The sequence below is a fragment of the Podarcis tiliguerta genome, assembly GCF_965153285.1.
Source record: "Podarcis tiliguerta genome assembly, chromosome: Z".
In the NCBI taxonomy this organism is placed as follows: domain Eukaryota; kingdom Metazoa; phylum Chordata; class Lepidosauria; order Squamata; family Lacertidae; genus Podarcis; species Podarcis tiliguerta.
This window is the reverse complement of record NC_139553.1, coordinates 3,053,103-3,076,659: the sequence shown is the minus strand read 5'-3', so window position 1 is coordinate 3,076,659 and position 23,557 is coordinate 3,053,103. Positions and strand designations below refer to the sequence as shown.

The window sequence follows — 23,557 nt, the reverse complement described above, 5'->3', positions numbered from 1 at the left end:
ATATCAGCGGTAATACACACTCAATGGTGATATGAGTGTGTGTATATGTTTCCTTTATAGAATCATAGAATCATAGAGTTGGAAGAGACCACAAGGGCCATCGAATCCAATCCCCTGCCAAGCAGGAAACACCATCAGAGCACTCCTGACATATGGTTGTCAAGCCTCTGCTTAAAGACCTCCAAAGAAGGAGACTCCACCACACTCCTTGGTAGCAAATTCCACTGTCAAACAGCTCTTACTGTCAGGAAGTTCTTCCTAATGTTTAGGTGGAATCTTCTTTCTTGTAGTTTGGATCCATTGCTCCATGTCCGCTTCTCTGGAGCAGCAGAAAACAACCTTTCTCCCTCCTCTATGTGACATCCTATTATTTAAAGAGAGGGAGAGGGGAGGGGGGATGGAGAGAGGGAGGGGGGAGAAAAAAATAGAGGAGGAAGAGGAAGGATGGGAAAAGGAAGAAGAAAAGAGAGGAGTGAAAGAGGGGTGAGTGGGGGGAGGGAGTGGGAACTGTGGCAATGGTATAGGGGAAAAGTCTTGTTTTAAAAGACGGGGTGGTTGTGGGGATTACATGAGGAGTGGGGAGGAACCATATGTATCAGCTTGAGCTCCTCAGAGAAAAAGGTGGGATAGGAAATAAACAAACAAACAATTTTTATTATTATTAGCAGCTAGCGGCATTGGACAGAGAAGGGAAATCTACATTATGGCTGGCCATAACATTAGCCAGATATCACTGCGCAAGGCAAGTTAGGAGTTGCAGTACCACAGATAGCTTCAGGTGAACTTTGTTTCCTTCCTGTGGTTGCCTTCATCCCCCCACAATGGTGACCTGGTGACTGCATAAAGGCCAAAGACAAGTGGTAAAATGCAGCTTTGCCTAAACTCCAAATTCCTTATCTGAGTGGTAACTGTACTGGTGTTATATTTAAAGAATTTCAATGACTGCTGCTGTTATTTGAATGCAACATTTTTACAGCAATATTTGCATTTTGAAGCATTAATGCCCCAAACTGCAGGCTAAAGATATATGAAATCATCATCATCATTGCTGCCCACGTTCCCATCGGATGCTACCTGGGCCAGGTGTCTAACCTGCCTCATCTGATACTGAAACTCAACCTATGTCTCTATGGCAGAAGACACAAGCAGTTTCCATCGATACCCCAAGAGCTCAAAATGGTTAGATAAAAGCATCCTGTATATTATAGTCGGCACTAGGCCTTCACATGGCCCAAAGGTGCACTCTGTAATCATTTCCCAGACTCCTCTGGGCACAACGATCACTTGGCAATCAAAATCAAGGCAGAAGAGAGTCCAGTCCCCCCCAATATGGAAATCCAACATACTTCCTTAAATATGCCCTTTAAACCAAATACCTAGAAACCAGCTTATCTTATAAGTGCGAGTGGGTTAAGAAAGAATAGGAAATCAAGATTTGGTTTGAAATTTAGTCCTTTAATAAAACTTCCCCTTCTTTAAAGTAACACTAAGCACAGTCCATACAATGAAATTAGTTTGGAGGAGTCACATGTAACAGAATAAGAAGAGAGAAATAAATCAGAGAAATTGGATATCTCCACCCCCCACCCTGGGCATAGCCAGTAAGACTCAGTGTGTGTGTGTGTGTGTGTGCGTGCGTGCGTGCGCGCCTTTTGAAGCTCTTTGCAAATGCCAAAACAAGGAGCAGGTAGAATGCACTCAATAGCAGTGTGTGTGTGCTCAGGATATTTAATACTGTAGAGCTATAAAAAAGGTTAGCATACAATCAAGGATTCCTTCCTTCTCTCACTTTATGATTTAGGAACCTGAGTGCCCCACAGCAACAGTTAAGACTCTGAGCTGCACAGTCTGGGTTCAAACGCCAGCGAGCCGTATAGCCTCAGGCAACTTATAACTTGGAGACAGCGCCCTACTTTGCAGGGCTGTCATGATGGGAAATAAGTTAAAGAGTACTTTGCTAAATTCAAAGCCAAGCAATAGAAAGCAGAAGGGACTGTCCCAAAGATGCCATGGGGGCATGGGGGGGATTTTTTAAGATTCACAAGATGGCTGACCCTCAGACTATGCCCAGGTATTTAAAGGCTTTAACCTGCTCAGTTGGGTGATTGTCCGTGCTCCAGCTATGTGATATATGTTTCCTTGCGAAAACCGTGACTTTGGTTTTCTGATAGTTTACCACCAGCTGTTCTCTTCTGCAATATGCTGAGAATTCTCCTATCAACCTTTTAAGGCCTATTTTTGTTCGGGATAGGAGGACCGCATCATCAGCGTATAAGAGCACTGAGATTGGTTTTGTGGCCGATTTAGGAGCATGGAACTCCGGAGATGTCAAGCTGTTAACCATGTCATTGATATATAGGTTAAATAAAGCTGGGGCTAAAATGCAGCCTTGTTTAACCCCCTTGGTGGCTGGTACAGGACCTATGAGTTGGCCATTTGTGGAGGATCTTACATACAACACAGTATATTTATATAGGCCATTAATCAAAAATAATAATCTTTTATCATACTGGATGTATTCAAATTGGCCCAGAGTCTTACTCGTGAAATTGAATCAAAGGCAGCCTTCAAATCAATGAAGGCTGCATATAAGACCCCACGGGTTTTCTTGGTGTATTACCTTCAGATAACTTTATACTAACCCCCCCCCCCCCAATCAATACATTTCCATGACAATTTCCAATCCCTTCTGCAGATTAATAGTGTGGCTCTCTTACACTGTACAAGGGATACAAGGGATAACCAGCAACGGTATATTTTAAACACCTGAACTAAACATCAGTCCAGCAGCTACAGAAGGAGCTGTGAATTCTCTCGCGACAGGTGGTTCCAAGGAAAGAGGTTGCGGAACATCAGATCTCTTCCAATTTTGTGCATTTAAAATTGTATAAATTTGCCATCTCTTTTCCCGGTAGATCTTGTCTGTCATTCCATGGGCTCAGACTCTGCAGCCATAGCAGGTGGGAGGAAACCACAGACATGGCTATATATGTGTACACACACACACACACACACACACAGGTGTTGAACCTCAGATACACATTTGGCAAAGCTCCCTAAATGCCTCTGCCCTGCAAATGCAGCATGAGTCTTAGAAGGCTTTGAGTAAGACGATATTCAAGATTCCTTGGGTCAGAATTGTAGAGGTACACTCCTGTTTCAAGCATTGCTTGTTTCCCCATGCCAACCAGCTAAGCATTAAAATAAAATTAAGAAATCCAAGTTTCTAGACCTCATGACTGGGGCAAATTTTAAAGGGCTATAGGTTCCTGATGTTGTTGTTCAGGAATGCCTTCGGACCAGGGGAAATAAAACAGGTTTGGAGATATGAGGCTCTCTTTATCCCGGGTCTGATTTTAAGAATCTATCCAGGCTCAACTCTTTATAAAGATAGCTTTTGTTAACCAGCTAACTTCCTGATGCATTGGACTACAACTCCCATGTTCCCCAGCTCACATAGCCATGCTGTGTGGGGCTGATGGGAGGTCACAGAATCATAGAGTTGTACGGGACAATGAGGGTCATCTAGTCCAACCTCCTGCAATGCAGGAATATTTTACCCCATGCTGGGGCTCGAACTTACAACCATGAGATTAAGTGTCTCATGTTCTGCCAACTGAGCCATCCCAGCATCTGGTTTACAAAGGCTGCTCTATGAAGTGAGGTCTCTCTCACCCCAATCTTCTCTTAATGCAAAACAACGGAGTTACCCCAAAGTTAGGAACCTCATCCTTCCTCTGTTCAGCAAATTAAAAAGGTAAAGGTACCCCTGCCCGTACGGGCCAGTCTTGACAGACTCTAGGGTTGTGCGCCCATCTCACTCAAAGAGGCCAAGGGCCAGCGCTGTCCGAAGACACTTCCGGGTCACGTGGCCAGCATGACATCGCTGCTCTGGTGAGCCAGAGCCGCACACGGAAACGCCGTTTACCTTCCCGCTAGTAAGCGGTCCCTATTTATCTACTTGCACCCGAGAGTGCTTTCGAACTGCTAGGTTGGCAGGCGCTGGGACCAAACAGCGGGAGCGCACCCCGCCGCGGGGATTCGAACCGCCGACCTTACGATCGGCAAGCCCTAGGCGCTGAGGCTTTAACCCACAGCGCCACCCGCGTCCCTTGTTCAGCAAATTAGGAGAGGGAAAACTTTCAAAAATCATGTTTTCAATTGTTTTGGTTTATTTTAAGTGTCTCAGAATCAGCATTAGAAAATTGAGGTTTGAACTATTAGAAGCACTTGGCTCCACCCCAAACCCACGAGGAATAGTTCCATTTTGGTTCTTGTGCAGCCCAGGGGCATGATTGTCAGAAACAGTTGACTCAGACCCTGATTCCACCTAGCTCAGCACGGCTTACACTGACTGGCAGCAGGGGCTGTCCAGGGCTTCGCACGTGGGTCATTCCCAGCCTTACTGGACCCACCATGCTATGCGATTTTAACCTGGAGCCCCTGCGTACAAAACAAAGGGGTCTCCAGCTGCTTCAGAAGCCACAGTGGACCTGCTCTTGGCAGAACTAGCTGCAAAAGTGATCTTACCAAGGACACACACACACACACCCAGCCCCCTGCCAATAATCTCTCACTTATCACAAAGAATGACAGGGGTATCCCTTGTCAGTTAGATGCCCTGGCGGTACTGGGGGTTAGTGGGGTAGAAGAAAAGCAATAGAACAGAAATTGTCACCCCTGTTGTCAACTAGGGTAGAAACAGGGAGGTCAGCACTGCTGCGTGGTGAAAGAGGGGGAAAGAAGCTAATGTTTGGGGCAGCAAATTTGCACTGCTGTCAGGGCCAGCCTGCTCATGAGGTTCAGTGGGGCAGGCGCCTCAGGCAGCAGGGTGGGGACAGCTTGGATGGGTCGCAGATCAGGGCTCCTAAGGAGCGCCCATCTCACCTCCCCCTCTGCTTGTTGCCCAACCATCCCACATCCACGTTCCCACCTGCTCCTCTCTGGGGCAGATTTTCTGTTTTGCCTCAGAACATCCTGGTCCAGGCGTGACCGCTGCACACCCAGCGCACAGACACCCAGCACTGGCCAGCTTGGCAACCCCCTCCAGCCTTTCTCCACCTGTGGGTCCCCAGATGTTGTTGAACTACAACTCCCCTCACCTCTAGCAAGGCCAGAGCTCAGGGATGATGGGAGTTGTAGTCCAACATCATCTGGGGACCCACAGGTTGAGAACCACTGCGCCTAAACCCAAGGAACCCCCTGTGAACACCAGTATGTTTTATTTGGTTCCTGCTAAAGCCCATTGGCTGGATCACTCCTACCCCTGGCAGTCTGAAATGCCCAGTCAGCCACCTTTGAACTGGGCCTTTAACTTTTTCCTCTCAGGGTGGGTTCTCTAGACTCTAAAGGGAACGTATCTTTGCCACTGCCACCCCTTGCCCCCTTGCAGCACCAGGAGGGGCAATCTGTGAAGACCAGATGCAGTGCTTTCCCTGCCCCCAGTGCTACAATTAAAGCACAGTGATTTGATGACTTTAAGAGCACAGTCCCAAGCTTGGGAGAAAGTCCCACCAGTGCAGCAAAGCTTACTTTTGGGTAAATGCGCCCAGGATTGCACTGTTATGTTTTAAAGCTGTTCCACTTGTGTCAACTCTCCCTTTCCTCCACAATTTTCTTTATCCCACAACATGGCCGTGATAATGAACGAAATCTTGTGAACCACAGTTCTGCACAGAAGAGCTGGAGCCTCTGGAGTTCTCAGCAGTCTTAAAACTACAATTCCCAGTTTTATTTGGAAGGGAGACATCCTGAGTGTTAAAGGGGCATTAAAAACATTTTATTTTTGGCATGTAGATAGGCTTCTCAAAGGGACCATAGCTCATCCTAGGATGGGTTTGGACCTTGCTGTAGATCAAAACCCAACAGCTGAGGACCCAACTGCCTGGCAGATAAAAGCCCAGAAGTAATTTGAAATTGTTTCACTATCATGAATGCCGTTATCCTTCTGCCTTAGTTTGTCCCCCTTCCCACCTTTAAAATGGGCATTTTAATGTCCTAGGAGTACTATTGGGTCAACCTTCCCTTTCAATCTTCACAAAATACAGAAAGTTGGGGTGGAAGGGCCACGATCCCCCAACCATACTGCTCAAATAAAGAACTGCAAGGTATATCCGCATGTATTTTTATAATTTACAAATTGGAGGGATGACACCACTGGATTCAAAAAAGATTTATAGCATTTTATGCTGGGTAGATTCTCATTTTGGGCTTTTGCTCTGAGGGCTGACAAGACGACTTGGCCTCCAGGACAAGGACCCTTTGCAGGAGCTTGGAGGGTGGGTGAAAAAGTCAGGGAACTCCCCTTCCTTCTCTTACACTCCGCCCCCACCCCTGTCAACAAAACAGCAAATAGGCATTTCCTCCCCCCCCCAAACAATTCATGTGCCCAATCATCTAAATAGTGCTAGGTTGTTGTATCTAAGAGGAGTTGGGGGTTGCAGTGGTAGCAATGAAGAGCTGAAGAGTGAAGCCCCCCCACCCGCCCTCCCCAGAAGCCAATAATGTGCATTCATTTCAGAGATTCATTTGTTGGCGTGGGGAGGGGGGAGGGGAGATGCACATTCGGGCATCTGGAGGTGTTGCAAAGGAGACTCTCTCTTTAGGTAGTGAGGATGTCGGCAGGTTGGGACATCCCTACACATAAGGCTCGGCAGACACAGTCCACAACATGCTCGGCCAGAGGTCATGGGTGCAACTTGGTGGGTGGGGAGTGCAGCGAGGAGTCGTCAAAAAGAGGGTTCTTCACTTCCATTTCGCCAGTCTGCGTTGAATCCAGGGTGGCGCAGGTGAGGGGGGGGAGAGAGATAAGAGAGAAGATGTGAAAAGCAGCAAAAATTAATTGCCTCAAGAATTTTTAGTCATCTTCTCCCCCAACACCCAGTTTTTTCAGCATTTCCTTTTAAAGATCTACTGCCCTACACTGTTCAACTGGAAGATCTCAAGAGACATCTTTCTTACACACAATAGAGCAAGACTTGGCGTTCTCCTTCAAGAGCCAGCGTGTGGTTAGAAGACCAGACCAGGGAGCCAAGGGTTCAAATCCCATTTTCTGAGGCCGTTCCCCCTCACCAGTCCTGCTCTCCACTCCCCACAAGGACTTCTGCCTGGGTGGAAGGTGTCCTTAAACTGCAATCCTGGCTCTGGCTTGCCTGGATGGAGGACTGAGGGTTTATGACGGAACCCTGGAACACAACCCTCATATAATTGAGGAATCACCTGTATTAATAATTATTAGTCTGTGAATTCAGTCTGGAAGATAGCATGGGTTCATTCCCAAACCTGCAATCCTTTATCTGTGCAGCTATGTTCTACAAAAGAGAAACTGCCAAACTAGTTTCTTTTTCATAGTGATGGCCTTAGCAGGTCAGCTACCGTACTTTTCGCACCATAGGACGCAGTTTTCCCGTCTTAAAAACTAAGGGGAAAAGTCTGTGCGTCCTATGGAGCGAATGCAGGGGGGAGGCAGGCAGGAAAAGCCCCCAAGAGCCCCACACAAGCTTCGTGCGGCTCTTGCGGGCTTTTCCCCAAGAGGGAGAAGGGACTGACACCGCCAGTCAGTCCCTTCTCCCTCCTCTAGAAAAGCCTTGCATAACCTCTCCAGCCGCGGGAGGCTTCGCAAGTCTCCAGAGGAAGCCAGGGCAGGGAGCGCGATCCATCCCGTTCGCTGCCCTGGCTCCCTCTTTAGACTTGCGCGCCTCTCCAGCGGGGTGGGGGGTGGGGGAGGCTTCGCAAGTCTAAAGAGGGAGCCAGGGCAGGGAGCGCGATCCATCCCGTTCACTGCCCTGGCTCCCTCTTTAGACTTGCGCGCCTCTCCAGCGGGGGAGGGGGGGGGAGCTTCGCAAGTCTAAAGAGGAAGCCAGGGCAGGGAGCGCGATCCATCCCGTTCGCTGCCCTGGCTCCCTCTTTAGACTTGCGCGCCTCTCCAGGGGTGGGGGGGTGGGGGAGGCTTCGCAAGTGTAAAGAGGAAGCCAGGGCAGGGAGCGCGATCCATCCCGTTCACTGCCCTGGCTCCCTCTTTAGACTTGCGCGCCTCTCCAGGGGTGGGGGGGGGGGGAAGGCTTCGCAAGGCTAAAGAGGAAGCCAGGGCAGGGAGCGCGATCCATCCCGTTCACTGCCCTGGCTCCCTCTTTAGACTTGCACGCCTCTCCGGGGGGGGGGGGGGGAGCTTCGCAAGGCTAAAGAGGAAGCCAGGGCTGGGAGCGCGATGCATCCCGTTCCCTGCCCTGGCTCCCTCTTTAGACTTGCGCGCCTCTCCAGCGGGGGTGGGGTGGGGGGGTGGGGGAGGCTTCACAAGTCTAAAGAGGAAACCAGGGCAGTGAGCGCGATCCATCCCGTTCGCTGCCCTGGCTCCCTCTTTAGACTTGCGCGCCTCTCCAGCAGGGGAGGGGGGGGGGAGCTTCGCAAGGCTAAAGAGGAAGCCAGGGCAGGGAGCGTGATCCATCCCGTTCCCTGCCCTGGCTCCCTCTTTAGATTTGCGTGCCTCTCCAGCGGGGGTGGGGTGGGGGGGTGGGGGAGGCTTCACAAGGCTAAAGAGGAAGCCAGGGCAGGGAGCGCGATTCATCCCGTTCACTGCCCTGGCTCCCTCTTTAGACTTGCGCGCCTCTCCAGCCGCAAGAGATCTACCAGAGGTAGATCTTAACCCTTGCCTCACCTGGGAGCTTCTCTGGGCAGGAATTCCCTTAGCTTAAGTGGGGTGGGGGAAGTGTGGCAGGTAGGGGGGTACCTACCGAGACACTAAAGCTACATGTCTCTCAGATTAAAATTGGGAGTGGGCATTGTGTGAAGTGGCTATGGATCTCCTGCTGCAGAACTGTAGTATAGAGTTGGGAGGGCCACCCGAGGGTCATCTAGCCCAGCCCCCTCACAATGTAGGAATCACAGCTAAAGAACGCCAGGCAGATGGTCCCCCAACCACTGCTTAAAAGCCTCCAGTGGTGGAGACCCCAAACACCTTCCGAGGTCATAGAATTGCAGGGTTGGAAGGGAACCCTAGGAATCATCTAGTCCAGCCCCGGTGGACAGCGGGCGCAATCCATCCCGTTGCGCAAGACTAAAGATGCTGCACAAGGCTAAAGAGGAAGCCAGGGCAGTGAGTGGGATGGATCGTGCTCACTGCCTTTTCTTCTTTAGCCACACTGGAGAGTTTATCTCCTGGCTGGAGAGGTTGCGCGGCTATGGATCCCGTGCACTGTCTTGGCTTCTTTGCTCTTTGGGGCTGGTGGGGGAACCAGGGCTTCCCCCGCAGCCCCGAGAAGCTCTGGGAGAAGCAGACAGGCTGCACGCAGCCTGTCCGTTGCTGTTTGGGGCTGGGGGGGGGGATAATATTTTTTTCCTTGATTTCCCCCTCTAAAAACTAGGTGCGTCCTGTGGTCCGGTGCGTCCAATAGAGCGAAAAATACGGTAAGTACTACTCATCATTCACATCTTGAAAGAGTGAGCTCTGTTGCCATAGAGACAAATGGGTGTGCCTTTCCTGAGGACAACAGGCTAAGTGGAAGGGGTTGAGAGTTGTGTGAGTGAGTTTGGGTTGATGCTGGAAGCTGGGGAGACTGAGGCACACCTTGCTCTGCGCTGTGACTTGGAAACCTAATGAAGTAGCAAGATCTGCTGGGGCACCGATACTGTGAGCCCCTCCATCCTATGCTCAGGTTGTAAAGGTAAAGGGACCCCTAACCATTAGGTCCAGTCGTGGCCGGCTCTGGGGTTGCGGCGCTCATCTCACTTTATTGGCCGAGGGAGCCAGCGTACAGCTTCTGGGTCATGTGGCCAGCATGACTAAGCCGATTCTGGCGAACCAGAGCAGCGCACGGAAACGGCGTTTACCTTCCCGTCAGAGCGGTACTTATTGATCTACTTGCACTTTGAGGTGCTTTCGAACTGCTAGGTTGGCAGGAGCAGGGACCGAGCAACGGGAGCTCACCCCGTCATTGCGGGGATTCGAACCACCGACCATCTGATCGGCAAGTCCTAGGCTCTGTGGTTTAACCCACAGCGCCACCCGCATCCCAGGTTGTATATACCCGTAAATAAAACCATGTTTCCTAAAGACACCAATGTTTCTGTTGATTCTCCTTTCAAGGAAACTGAACTCTGGGTAAGTGCAGGGACCTCCGGCCACTTCCAACTCTGATTGGAGGTGTGGGTTAAGTGCAACAACAATAATCTATCCTAATCTGAGTGTGTGAACCATTACTCAATAAAACAAGCAGAACTTAGTTATCAAGAAGCACACAGAAAGAGTAAGAAAAGCTGTCAGAGGGCCAAGGGCACTCTGGTGCGTGGAAGAGGAAATACTCACAGGAGCAAGGCCTGGGCACTCATAGACGGTGAAGTCTCCATCTTCGTTTTCTTCATCCGATGATGCAGATTCTGGGACTTTGGCCTCCTCTTTATTCCTATTGATGGGGTGGAGGAGGTGAGATGGTGGCAGGGCAGGAAGGGAGAGAGTGCAGCACACACATACAGGCACACCGCTGCCTTTCACCCGTTCAGAACACCCAACCCACTCTCCCCACAGAGTTCGACTACAGGACTCTTTGGGTCCCTTCTGACCCAGTCCTATGATTCTATGACTCCACACACAGAGAGCCAAAATGTTGGGGTGGGGGGGTTGTGGTGGTGGTTCAGAAGCTCCAGGAGTTAGCTGGAGCCACTCCCAGGTTTAAAAAAAGTCCTGTGTTGAAACCAGTGGCGTAGCGTGGGTTGTCAGCACCCGGGGCAAGGCAAGTAATTTGCGCCCCCTAACCCGTGGATTTTAGTAGGGGCAGAGAGCTGCGAGTGCGAGCGCACCCCCCCCAGATGTTGCGCCCGGTGCGGCCGGCCCCCCCTGCACCCCCTACGCTACGCCACTGGCTGAAACCCTGGAGTATCAAAAGCTGCATTTCCAAGCTTAGCCATCTGCAGAACTCTGGCACTCTGACGTGACACGTTTCCGAAACTTGGCTAGGTGTGTTGGGGAAACTCAACTGGCCTTGCTGGGTCAGCCCACAGGGCACCTGGTCCAGTGTTTCACTTCTAACGGGAGCCACCAAGGATAAAGTTTGGCAAGCAGGTAATAAAGCGAGACTGCTCCCCGCTCCCCCTGTCCCCCCCTCCTTGACCTTGGCACCTGGTACTCAAAAGTCTCTGAACACAGAAGATGGCACTTGGCAATTTTCAGGTGTATACACAGACCTTCCATCAATTTAATTATACCTTTCCAAAAGATGTCATATAAGAACCCAAGATGAGCCCTGCTGGATCAGGCCAAAGGGGGCCCACCTAGGCCAGCATCCTGCCCTCCCATTGGTTACCCAAATGCCTGTGGGAAACCCACAAGCCAGACCTGAGCACAAGAGCCCTCTGCTCCTTCTGTGGCTTCCAGCAACTGTTATTCAGGAGCATTGCTATTATTATTATTATTATTATTATTATTATTATTATTATTATTATTTGTAAACCACCCTGTAATCTTTGGATGAAGGACAGCATGGAAATATTATTATTATTATTATTATTATTATTATTATTATTATTATTATTATTATTATTTTCCATGCTGTCCTTTATCCAAAGATTACAGGGTGGTTTACAATGCAAAAACACACAGAGCATAATAACAAAAACAATACCCTCCCCCATTAAAAAAAACAAACATATTGTTTAATTGGTCAAAGGTCTGCAAGAAGATAAATGTTTTTGCCTGGTTTCCAAAGCTGGTGGCCATCCCTTCCTCCTGTGGGAGTTCCATAATTTAACTATGTGATGTGTAAATAAGCACATTCTTTTGTCCTGAATCTTCCCAAAATCCAACCAGCCTTCCCCAACCCAGTACCTTTCAGGTGTTTTAACTGCACCACCTACCCAGCATGGCTGTGCTAGCTAGCAGGAGTTGGTGCAAGCTGCAGTTTGGAGGCTTGCTGGGTTGGGGAGAGGCTGACCTAAGCTTTTAAAAAGGCTATCTGAGCCAGAGGCCACATCACATAGGCCAAAGGAATGTAGAGAGCCAGTGTGGTGTAGTGGTTAAGAGCGGTGGACTCGTAATCTGGGGAACCGGGTTCACTTCCCCGCTCCTCTACATGCAGCTGCTGGGTGACCTTGGGCCAGTCACACTTCTCTGAAGTCTCTCAGCCTCACTCACCTCACAGAGTGTTTGTTGGGGGGGAGGAAGGGAAAGGAGAATGTGAGCCGCTTTGAGACTCCTTAGGGTAGTGATACAGAGGGGTATCAAATCCAAACTCCTCCTCCTCCTCCTCTTCTCCCAAGTGAGTCCACATTAAAAAGACACTAAAGATGTGGATGCAATGTTGTGGACTGGCTGTTCCAGTTCTCTCGGGCAGAAGTTTTTGAAATGCACCCTCCACAGGAACCCAGTCCCAGAACCATGCATGGAAAGGAAGAGGCCTAACTGAGTTTGCTTTTTTCCTACTCCATCCAAATCCATTCCTCTCTGTCTTATATCATGCCTTTTTTTAAGATTGTAAGCCCGAGGGGCAGGGAACTGTCTCATCAATGACACTGGGGAGCTGCTCTAAGAGGACTTCCCTCTTTTTTTAGGGTGGAGAGTGGGATAGAAGTATTTTAATAAAGCAGCCTTGTTGCCACGAGGTGTGTGGAAGCCGCAGCCTGAAGAAAATGCTAAAAATATGGGTGAATGATGGTGCTACTCACTTCTCCATGGAGAGCATCTGCTGTTTCTGGTGCTGGTAGTGGTACATCTGGGCACTCTGTGCCAACTTCTTATCACCAGGCTTTGGGGAGAGAAAAACAGGCACAGTGTACACAGCATTGCAAGTTAGCCCAAGTTGCAGTGAGTTTGGAAGAAATGAGCATGCAGAAATCATCACAGTCCAGGCAAGCATTTCCTGTTGAGAAGGAGCCAAGTCCACAGCAGCTGCTCACAAAGGGAAGCAATGTGCAGACTCCTCCCTAGGGAAGGTAATTCTTATGCCCCAGGAGCAATTGTATTAACTGCATCCAGTGCAGAAACGTGCAGAATGACTTGCCCCTGCTAGCAGAGATGTACAGTGGTACCTCGCAAGACGAATGCCTCAGAAGACGAAAAACTCGCAAGACGAAAGAGTTTTTCGTTTTCTGAGTTGCTTCGCAAGACGGATTTTCCTAAGGGCTTGCTTCGCAAGACGATAACGTATTGCGCCTTTTTAAAAAAACTGCCAATGCATTCCTATGGGAAACCGTAAATACACAGTGGTGCTTTGCAAGACGAAAAAATTCACAAGACGAAAAAACTCGCAGAACGAATTAATTTCGTCTTGCGAGGCACCACTGTATTTGGAAGGTTGTGAGGCCAGAACAGTATAGGATACAGAGATGCAAAGGCAATCCCCTGCTATGGCTAGGTAACTGGGGCTCATCATTGCCTGGAATTAGGCATACAAATGTTTTCCCCCACATTCCCTTCAAACAGGGAAGAGCATCAAGTTTAGTGCATAGCCAGCAAACAGGCATCAAAGAGGAAAGGACATACTGAGATCTTGTCATACGACGGAGGGCCCGGGAGTTTCTGAACTGGGTAGTCTGCTTTCTGTGCAAGGCGTATTTCCTTTTGCAGCCTAGGAAGAGGAGGAGAAGAGGAAAGCAAGTAAATAATTAGACACACCAGCAGCTTGCTGGAGCAGGCGAGAAATCCATCTAGCCTGTTACCAACAGTGGCCCGCTTCTGAAAAGCCAATAAGAAGGGCTTGAGGGCAACATTCAGCCTCCTTCAGCACTTGATACTACAGCAGAGAATGGTACACAGGACTGCCTTGTTTAGTGCTTAGAGACCAGGGTCCAAATCCCTACTTGGCCACTCGTTCACTCTCAGCCCAACCTACCTCACAGGGTTGCTGTAGTGAATAAATGAAGTAGGGGAGAACCATGGGTGACGCCTTGAGCTCCGTGGAGAAAATGGTGGGATGCAATAAACAATTGCAGTTGTTGCTGCTCTTAAGCAGCTCCTCATTCTAGCATTATTATACCTGCATCCCCACCCCTCCTAGCGGTTCCCGAGAATGGTGTTTTGGGGTGGGGGTGGGGGGAAGCACTAAATAAAACTGCTGGCCTCTTGCCAAGTAAAGGTTTTGCATGGGCCTACCTGCACCAGCACACAGCTGCCACCACCAGAGCTGCGATTCCTGCAGCTGTACACACGACTATCATCCCTGCAGAGACACACAGGTAGAAAGTTTGTATAGAGACACACCAGGGAAGGAAGCAAGCAGGGAAGGAACCAGCAGTAACCTCCTGGGATGATGGCAGGTGAAGCATTGTCGAAGAACTTCCAGCCTTTATGATTTTATTTTCTTCATTAGCATTTTATTTGTTTGCTTAAACACTGTCCTTGTTCTAAGTGTTCATACACTGCCCCTCATTGCAGGTGGAAGCATAAAATCCCTACCTGCAAATCAGCAACCAGTGGTGCATTCAGCATTGTGGGACAGTTCTGTGGAACTCTCTCATGGTTGAGATCAACCAGAGCCAGGGCTTTTTCGGCTGTGGCCCCGATTTGGTGGAACACTCTCTCACAAGAGACTAGGGCCCTGCGGGACTTGACATCTGTCCACAGGGCCTGCAAGACAGAGCTGTTCCACCAGGCCTTTGGCCAAGGCACAGGCTGACCCCCTCCCCTTGGCAATCCTCACAGAACTCTAGCCCAATGGTTGCCATTAATTTGATTCTGAATTGATTTAGAATGAATTGATTTTAGAATGCTGTGTTACTTTTATTGTTCTTAGCCACGCTGAGCCCGGCTTTGGCTGGGGAGGGCGGGATAGAAATAAAAATATATTATTATTATTATCAGAGGAGTCCCCTCCCTATTAGACTTCTGGCAGCTGGAGATGCCCTTTCCACCTCAGCAGACAATTTAAGCAAGTTTTGTAACTCTGTGGTTGAGTTTAAATTGATTTATCTTCATTGTGTCTTTTCAACTTTACTGTACACCGATTAAAAGCATCATCATCATCATCATCATTATTATTATTATTATTATTATTATTAAACATTTTCCTTTACAAACTTCATTACAAGTAAAACAAACAACCAAACAAACAAAGTGCTGTCTTCCAAGACAAATGCATATCCAGCTGTTAAGTTTTATATGTAGTCACCCACATGGCATCAAAACAAACTTGGAAAATCTTCTACATTTCAGGTTAAGCTCACATCCACAGGATTATGCTTCAATCTGAAGCGTTAAGATAATGTCTCCATAGCGGCTCCTGCGGCTGAGGTGGAAGAGGCTCTCCTATTGTTAGTAAAGGATATAAACTGAGACCCTACCAAGTCAAACCCATCTTTCTTTGTTATTCCTCTTATCCACCTCTGGCGGTGAGCCAAGCGCTCTGGAAGTGCTCCCTAAATTCCACACGGATTGGGTCCAAAACTCTGTGGTGGGAGGGGGAGCCCTCCCCCCCAAGTGGAAACAACTATTTGCCTCACTGCTGTGCGTTTGAAATTTGGATTGATATAGTCTTTCATTGTTATATTATATTCTGCCATATATGGAACACCCAGTTGCCTTGCTGAACCGCTTACCCAGTATGAGAGCGTCATTTGACGAGAGTGAGGTTTTCACTGGAGTACTTTTGACTGCTTCTGTGCGAAGGGAAGGTGTTGCAGGAGGGCGTCTTGCCTGTCCCTTTGGTGAGGACACTGACTTCGACGCACCGATCCTGGGGTGCTTGCCTGTGGGGGCTGGGGTTTCTGTGTAAGGCAAAAACATGTCCACAAAGGTTGGGGTGAGGGCGAAATATTATCTTTTCTTCTTTTCTTTTGAGTTTTATTTATTTATTAACGTTCTTATGTTACATCGGCAAACATTTTCATATTACATCACAAGGCTTATTATAATATAATTTTCAGCATGTATACAAAGGATGTCACCGAGAGGAGGGAGAAAGGTTGTTTTCTGCTGCTCCAGAGAAGCGGACACGGAGCAATGGATCCAAACTACAAGAAAGAAGATTCCACCTAAACATTAGGAAGAACTTCCTGGCAGTAAGAGCTGTTCGACAGTGGAATTTGCTGCCAAGGAGTGTGGTGGAGTCTCCTTCTTTGGAGGTCTTTAAGCAGAGGCTTGACAACCATATGTCAGGAGTGCTCTGATGGTGTTTCCTGCTTGGCAGGGGGTTGGACTCGATGGCCCTTGTGGTCTCTTCCAACTCTATGATTCTATGATTCTATGAAAGTTTATATACAAAGTTTATATACCTAAATAAAAGAAACAGGGACAAAAAACTATTCCAAAATCATATATCTACAAACACTTTGGACTTCCTGTCTATCCCGTTCTATATTCCTTTTTTACCAATGAATGTACAGGTGAAACTCGAAAAATTTGAATATTGTGGAAAAGTTCCTTTATTTCACTAATTCAACTTAAAAGGTGAAACTAATATATGAGATCGACTCATGACATGCAAAGCGAGATATGTCAAGCCGTGATTTGTTCTACAGGTGAAACTCAAAAAATTAGAATATCGTGGAAAAGTTCGTTTATTTCAGTCATTCAACTTGAAAGGTGAAACTCATATATGAGATAGACTCGTGGCATGCAAAGTGAGATATGTCAAGGCTTTATTTGTTATAATTGTGATGATTATGGCGTACAGCTGATGAAAACACCAAATTAACAATCTCAGAAAATGAGAATATTCAATAAAATCAGCAAAACAAGGATTGCAAATAGAGCAAGATTGGACCTCTGAGAAGTAGAAGCAGATCTCGCTTGGCATGTCACGAGTCGAGCTCATATATTAGTTTCACCTTTTAAGTTGAATTCCTGAAATAAATGAACTTTTCCACGATTTTTTAATTTTCCAGTTTCACCTGTACTCTTATTATTGTATATTTCTTTACAAATTAATTCATGCAGAAGGACAACCCACACGCACCCCTGGACGGTCTCACCCTATGTGAGAAGAAAGAAAGCATCAACCCTAATCTTTCATCCAATATGTGCTGAGTGGAAACTGGTCCACAGGAGAGACTTACCTTCCTGGAGAGCATTATTCTGTTTGGACAGCGCATCCGCCACTAAATCAACTTCTTCCTCTAGGTTGGGAACACTGGCTCGCCCTAAGAAGGAAGACAGAAGGTATTGGGGGGGGGGGACAACAAATCCAAAGAAAAGTTATCAACAGATTATTTCATAAATTTATAGACCAAACAACTGCTTAAAATAAACCCTCACAGTGGTTTACCGATAATTACCAGTAAAAATAGTTTTAAAAGATGCAAAACCTTCAAAAATAATAATTAAAACCAACAATAAGCTTGACATCCCTTGTAGGGTTCAAAGAAGTTTCGTAAGGAGCAATTTATAAATTATTGCGAAGAGAATTAAGAATAGATGTACTGGGAATTTGAGTTTATAGCAATAACTACAGCAGTAACAAAATGCATAATTGTTGTTGTTTAGTCGTTCAGTCGTGTCCGACTCTTCGTGACCCCATGGACCAGAGCACGCCAGGCACTCCTGTCTTCCACTGCCACCCGCAGTTTGGTCAGATTCATGTTTGTAGCTTCGAGAACACTTTCTAACCATCTCATCCTCTGTCGTCCCCTTCTCCTTGTGCCCTCCATCTTTCCCAGCATCAGGGTCTTTTCCAGGGAGTCTTCTCTTCTCATGAGGTGGCCAAAGTACTGGAGCCTCAGCTTCAGGATCTGTCCTTCCAGTGAGCACTCAGGGCTGATTTCCTTAAGAATGGAGAGGTTTGATCTTGTTGCAGGCCATGGGACTCTCAAGAGTCTCCTCCAGCACCAGAATTCAAAAGCGTCAATTCTTCGGCGATCAGCCTTCTTTATGGTCTAGCTCTCACTAATGCATAATTAGAAAGACTTTAGAAAACCATCAGTCAAGGTTAAAGGAAGTCTCAAGCTGTGATAGCCAAAAATTTCGAAACGATGTTTAAAAGGATGTTATGCTAGAAAGTATGTGTAAAAATTAATAAAAAATTATTTATAAAATCAACAATAGGCTAAAAGTAAGATTGGCTGTGTTTCTTCCCCAATCAAACAGCTGTTGGACTTGTGGCTGACATGTTTGCATCCTGTTCTCCCCCCCCCCTCCCCCAGCTAGTGGCATTTCACCCTCGCAACAACCCTGTGAGGTAGGCTGGGGGCAGAGGTTTGGGGGAACGTGAACTGGACTTTCTCCCATACTGAAGTCTAGTCATCTTGCTGCTGGTGAAGACAGTGGCACATCTAAATGTGAATATGATTAAATATCCATTGCAGAGTCACAGGCAAAGTTGTGTGTGTTACTTCACCTGGTATTTTTTTGGCATAGGTTTGATCACCACTCAATAAGATCATTAAGGTGGGAGTCTTCATTGATGTTAGGACATAATTCCAAACCAAGATGGCGGACTGGCATGACTTCACCCATTTTTCCCCATGATGGGTCCAAACTCACAAATTACACTATCCATTTTTAAAAATGCAATATTTTTCAGTTTCTAAAAAATCCCGGGCAACACTGGACACACTCTGCCAGGCAGGGAGGGACAACTTGAGTAAAATATGGGGGAGGGGAGGGCAGGTAAGCTCTGCCCCGCATAATTGATTACATGAAGCAGCGCGCACACACCATTTCAATGGCAATGCCCGTCAACTTTGGGGGCCCATGGCCCCCTCAAATGTTTTATGGGGGGCAAAGATCCCTCAGCCCCATGGGAGTTGTCTCCTATGTTGCTAGGAATTATATAAAGCCAGGCTTCTTTGAAAGGATGGAATTGTAGATCTCTCTCTCTTGCTCGCTCCCCTCCAGGTCACTTCTTCAAATTCAGTTAGATGCAGTTCCCTGAGTGGCAATTATGATGTTCGCCGGAGGAGCTAAGCGTCCTCAGATCAGAGTGAATGATTGCCAGGGTTTCTTGTGCGCAGGGTGTGGGAGGGGGCTGGCATAGTGGAAGGAGGGTCAAGGAGCACCATGCGCGGCCAGCTGGCTTTTGCATCACATTCCCAGCAGTTTTCTTCTTCTTTTTAACAAAAAACACCACCCTAATAGTGTAGATGGGATGCGGGTGGCGCTGTGGGTTAAACCACAGAGCCTAGGACTTGCCGATCAGAAGGTCAGCAGTTCAAATCCCTGTGACGGGGTGAGCTCCCGTTGCTCAGTCTCTGCTCCTGCCAACCTAGCAGTTCGTAAGCACGTCAAAGTGCAAGTAGATAAATAGGTACCGCTCCGGCGGGAAGGTAAACGGCGTTTCCGTGCGCTCTCTGGTTCACCAGAAGCGGCTTAGTCATGCTGGCCACAGGACCCGGAAGCTGTACGGAAGCTCCCTCGGCCAGTAAAGCGAGATGAGAGCCTCAACCCTAGAGTCCCTCACGACTGGACCTAATGGTTAGGGGTCCCTTTACCTTTAATAGTGTAGATGAGAAAAGCCTATATATGCCAGCCTACTCCTAGTAGTAGAGCAAGAAAACTGCTACCACATTTTCAAAGCCAAACAGGGTCTGGTAGTTTCAGATTAAATGGACCATGTGTTGAGATTCCTGCATTGCAGGGGGTTAGACTAGATCACCCCTGGCATTCCTTTTACCTCTACAATTCTATGATTCCTTCAATCTGCCCTCCAGATATTTTGGACTATCATTCCCATCAGCCCAACCAGCACAGCGGTGGCATCAGATTGGGGGGAAAGCTGCCACGCTGTCTGTAGACTTCTGCCAAGAATTTGACATGTATTACAGCCACCTTGCAGGTAGGCCATTAATATTATTCCTGGTGGAGAGGATGAGAGATAGAGAGGGAGAATGAAGACTTGCCAAAAGCAACTTGGTAAGATTTGAACTTGTAACTTCATACTCAATCTATTTTATTTTGCGATTGCTTTTCTCATATATTTTTATCATAATAAAACATAAAATACAAAAACGGACGACAAGTAAAATAAAGCAAAAGTTGAAGAGAATATCTAGAACCAAACATAAAGGAACAAATTTACATACCAGAATAAAACGTAATAAATCAGTAACCACAAAGTTCCAAGTGACATAAATAGGTTCAGTTTATCCTGTCCCTTATTGTTCAATCTTTATTTTATTTAACAAAATTTAAATACTTCCCAGTTTAGGTTTTATTACAAAGCAGATTACAAAAAAAAAAAAAAGGAAATAAAAGAAAAATCTACTACATGGCATTAGTTCTTAATCCTTTCATCAGGGATGGGGAACCTGCAGGTCTCCAAATGCTGCTGAACTCCCATCATCCCAGACTACTGGTCAATAACACCTGTAGGGCCACCAATACAGTGGTACCTTGCAAGACGAATGCCTCGCAAGAGACGAAAAACTGGCAAGATGAAAGAGTTTTTTGTTTTTTTTAGTTGCTTCGCAAGACGAATTTCCCTATGGGCTTGCTTCGCAAGACGAAAACGTCTTGCGCCTTTTTCTTAAAACCGTCAATGCATTCCTATGGGAAACCGTCAATGCATTTCCTATGGGAAACCGTGCTTCGCAAGACGAAAAATTCACAAGATGAAAAACTCGTAGAACGAATTAATTTCGACTTGCGAGGCACCACTGTATCTCCCAGCCCAGACTGACATGAAGTCCTGATTCAAAACATGACTGAGAAGTTGTAGCTTGCATTTCCTTCACCACCAACCCATCATCTTAGATGTTGGCCCCTGCATCACTTTTCCCTAGATATCAAGTGTTTACCCGCAAGGCTCTAGTTTAACCGTTTTATCAGTTTCACTCATGAAGCAGGCAATACCATAGCTGTCAACCGTCCCTTATTTGGCGGGAAACTCCCTTATCCCAGCACCGTGTCCCGCTGCTGTCCCTTATTGATGATGTCCCTTAAATTTCCCCGGTTTCAAAGGAAGCAGCTCTTCTCCCTCCCTGCCTGCCGGCTAGGGAGGAGGGAGGCTCCAACTGTGTTGCTTGGCTGCGTTGCTCAACCAATAAGGAGTCTAAGAACAACTGGAGGGTGGAGCTTGCATGCCTTGTGCTGATCAAATCAGCCACGTTGCCTTTGCTCAGCGCTTCCCAGCGGAGAGGTGACGGTGGTTTTCCTTGCTGCATCCCCTTTGCCGGGTTGCTGAACTGTGGAAACCACTGCTTTGAGGTTTGACTGCTGGCTGGGCTTTCTGCCTTTGGCTCGGAGGGGCTCAGAAGTTGAATATACCTGTGCCGGGAAAATCCCTTATTTTGGCTGCTGATCCCTTATTTTTGAGGCTGCTGGTCCCTTATTTTCAAATCTGTAAGTTGACAGCTATAGGCAATACTGTCCTCAACACTTAAGTCTTGATTTCTGGAGATCCCTTCCCTCCCACTGCCAGCTGGAACGGAAAAGTTTGAGACTGAGTTTTACAGGCTCAGGTAAATAGCAGGCCAATGGGCAGTTTATGCTCTATTGTCTGCCAGCAGCTGACCAGCTATTTTCTGGGAGTTGGTTAAAATGAATTGGGTTGGATAGCAGTGAAGTGGATAGAGATAAGTGTCTCTCCCTCTCTTGTAACACTAGAATTTGTGGAAGCTGAATATTGGAAGATTCAGAACAGATAAAAGAAAGTCCTTTGTGGAACTCAGTGCCACAGGAGGCAGTAATGGCTGCCAACTTAAAGGTAAAGGTAAAGGGGCCCCTGACCGTTTGGTCCAGTCACGGATGACTCTGGGGTTGCGGCGCTCATCTCGCTTTACTGGCTGAGGGAGCCGGCGTACAGCTTCCGGGTCCTGTGGCCAGCATGACTAAGCCGCTTCTGGGAAACCAGAGCAGCGCATGGAAACGCCATTTACCTTCCCACCGGAGCAGTACCTATTTATCTACTTGCACTTTGACGTGCTTTCGAACTGCTAGGTTGGCAGGAGCAGGGACCGAGCAACGGGAGCTCACTCCGTCACGGGGATTCGAACTGCCAAATAGATAGCTTTAAAAAAGTAAAGGACAGATTCATGCAGGAGAGGGTCATTGATGGTTTGTAGCCATAACAGCTCTGCTCAGCTGCCACAGTATGAGGCAGTGATGCTTCTGAAGACCAGTTGTTGGAAGCCACAGGAGAGGAAAGGGTTCTTCTGCTCAAATCCTGTTTACAAGTTTCCCATAACAGGCATCTGATTGGATACAATGAGAATAAGTTCTTATATGCAACAACAGCGGCAAGAGTATTGTTAGCCCAGAAATGGAAGCAAGAAGAAATTCAGACGAAAGAAGAATGGCAGACGAAATGAATGGACTATGCAGAATTGGACAAAATGACAGTAAGGATTCGAAACCTGCGGGACCAGAGATTTACAGAAGATTGGAAGAAGTCAATGAATTATTTGAAGAGCAACTGTAATCAACAAATTGCGCTAGTAGGACTACAAGAGGTTTTGTAAGCAGAAATATACAAAGTGTTACAAAGAAGAAAAAGATATATTGGTTATGATTTTGAAATGTAATAGGGAAAATAAGAAATGCATACTAAGAGATTAGATTGGAAAATTTTCAGAAAGGGCAGAAAAAATTAAATAAGATGCAAAAGTATGTTTAATTATTGTTGAAAATGATATGTTAAAAAACTAATAAAAATCTTTATATCGATATCGATATAGATAGATACAGTGAGAACAGTATATTGGTCTAGATGGGCTACTGGCCTGCAGCAGACTTTTCTTATGTACTTTCCCACACTCAAGAACCCAAAATCTGGGATACCAGCATCCCTTTGCGGGGGGGGGGGGGGTGTCTCCACTAACCAGGGTACACCTTGTGTCCCATGTAGTCCCTGTGTTACTATTTTTAGAACTCTGTGAATATTTAATGACTGGCAAGCTTTCCCAGCTTTTTATTGCTTGGGACATGAAAAAGTGTCTTTAATAATGCAAGCACATAGCACAGAACACACCCAACCGAGGAGACCTGCACTCTTTCTCTCTCTCTGCCTCCAGCTCTAGGGTTGGCAGAGTTAACAGGCCTCTCTGCTCTGAACAACCAGTAGAAACAGACTCGCCAGCCAACCCAGCCCTTGCTCAGTTCACATTCTCAACCCTCGAGGCAGCTTCCATCAAAACATCACCAGGATCTCATGTTAAGATTTATTTGCTTGGAAGCGTACATAAACAGTTTCACCAAAAAAATATATAAAAAAATCTTTTAGCAGTGTACATAAGCACAGTATAAAACAATCACTGGTAGTACACAAATAAGATCAGCTACATTTAAAAAATAAGTGTGGCCAGCTAGATGGTGCACCCTGGTAAGGTTTGCTGAGACAAAACTTCCAAGCATGTGAAATCATGCAAGGGCCAAATCTGAAGTGTCCCACTCAACCTCGGCTGTAGTGGAATCCCTGCAGACCAGCAGCTGATCTCGTACCTACGGGACTGCCTTTCCTGGTATGTCCCACAGAGGACCTTACGGTCCTCAAATAAAACATATTGGAGATCCCGCGCCACAGGGAGGTTAGGCTGGCCTCAACCAGAGCTAGGGCTTTTTCGGCTGTGGCTCCGATCTGGTGGAACGCTCTGTCACAAGAGACTAGGGCCCTGCAGACTTGACATCTTTCTACAGGGCCTGCAAGACAGAGCTGTTCCACCAGGCCTTTGGCCAAGACACAGTCTGACCCCGTCCTTCAGTAAT

General features: G+C 47.2%; 1 protein-coding gene across 2 annotated transcripts in view; it reads right to left on the bottom strand.

Moving 5' to 3' along the window:
* Positions 1-1,434: 1,434 nt before the first annotated feature.
* The window catches only part of NPDC1 (neural proliferation, differentiation and control 1), a 56,519-nt gene continuing 34,396 nt past the window's right edge, over positions 1,435-23,557 (bottom strand). The window contains exons 3-11 of one of the 2 annotated variants that reach the window (XM_083423200.1): positions 16,978-17,061; positions 15,520-15,687; positions 14,078-14,144; positions 13,469-13,553; positions 12,652-12,731; positions 10,301-10,397; positions 4,104-6,763; positions 3,536-3,737; positions 1,435-3,378 (exon numbers count right to left, since the gene is read on the bottom strand). In XM_083423200.1, the coding sequence (XP_083279326.1) occupies positions 6,686-6,763; positions 10,301-10,397; positions 12,652-12,731; positions 13,469-13,553; positions 14,078-14,144; positions 15,520-15,687; positions 16,978-17,061 (659 nt within the window). In that variant the 3' untranslated portion in view covers positions 1,435-3,378; positions 3,536-3,737; positions 4,104-6,685. Of the gene's footprint in view, positions 3,738-4,103; positions 6,764-10,300; positions 10,398-12,651; positions 12,732-13,468; positions 13,554-14,077; positions 14,145-15,519; positions 15,688-16,977; positions 17,062-23,557 lie in introns of both variants that reach the window. The other variant, XM_083423199.1, reaches the window with a different exon arrangement.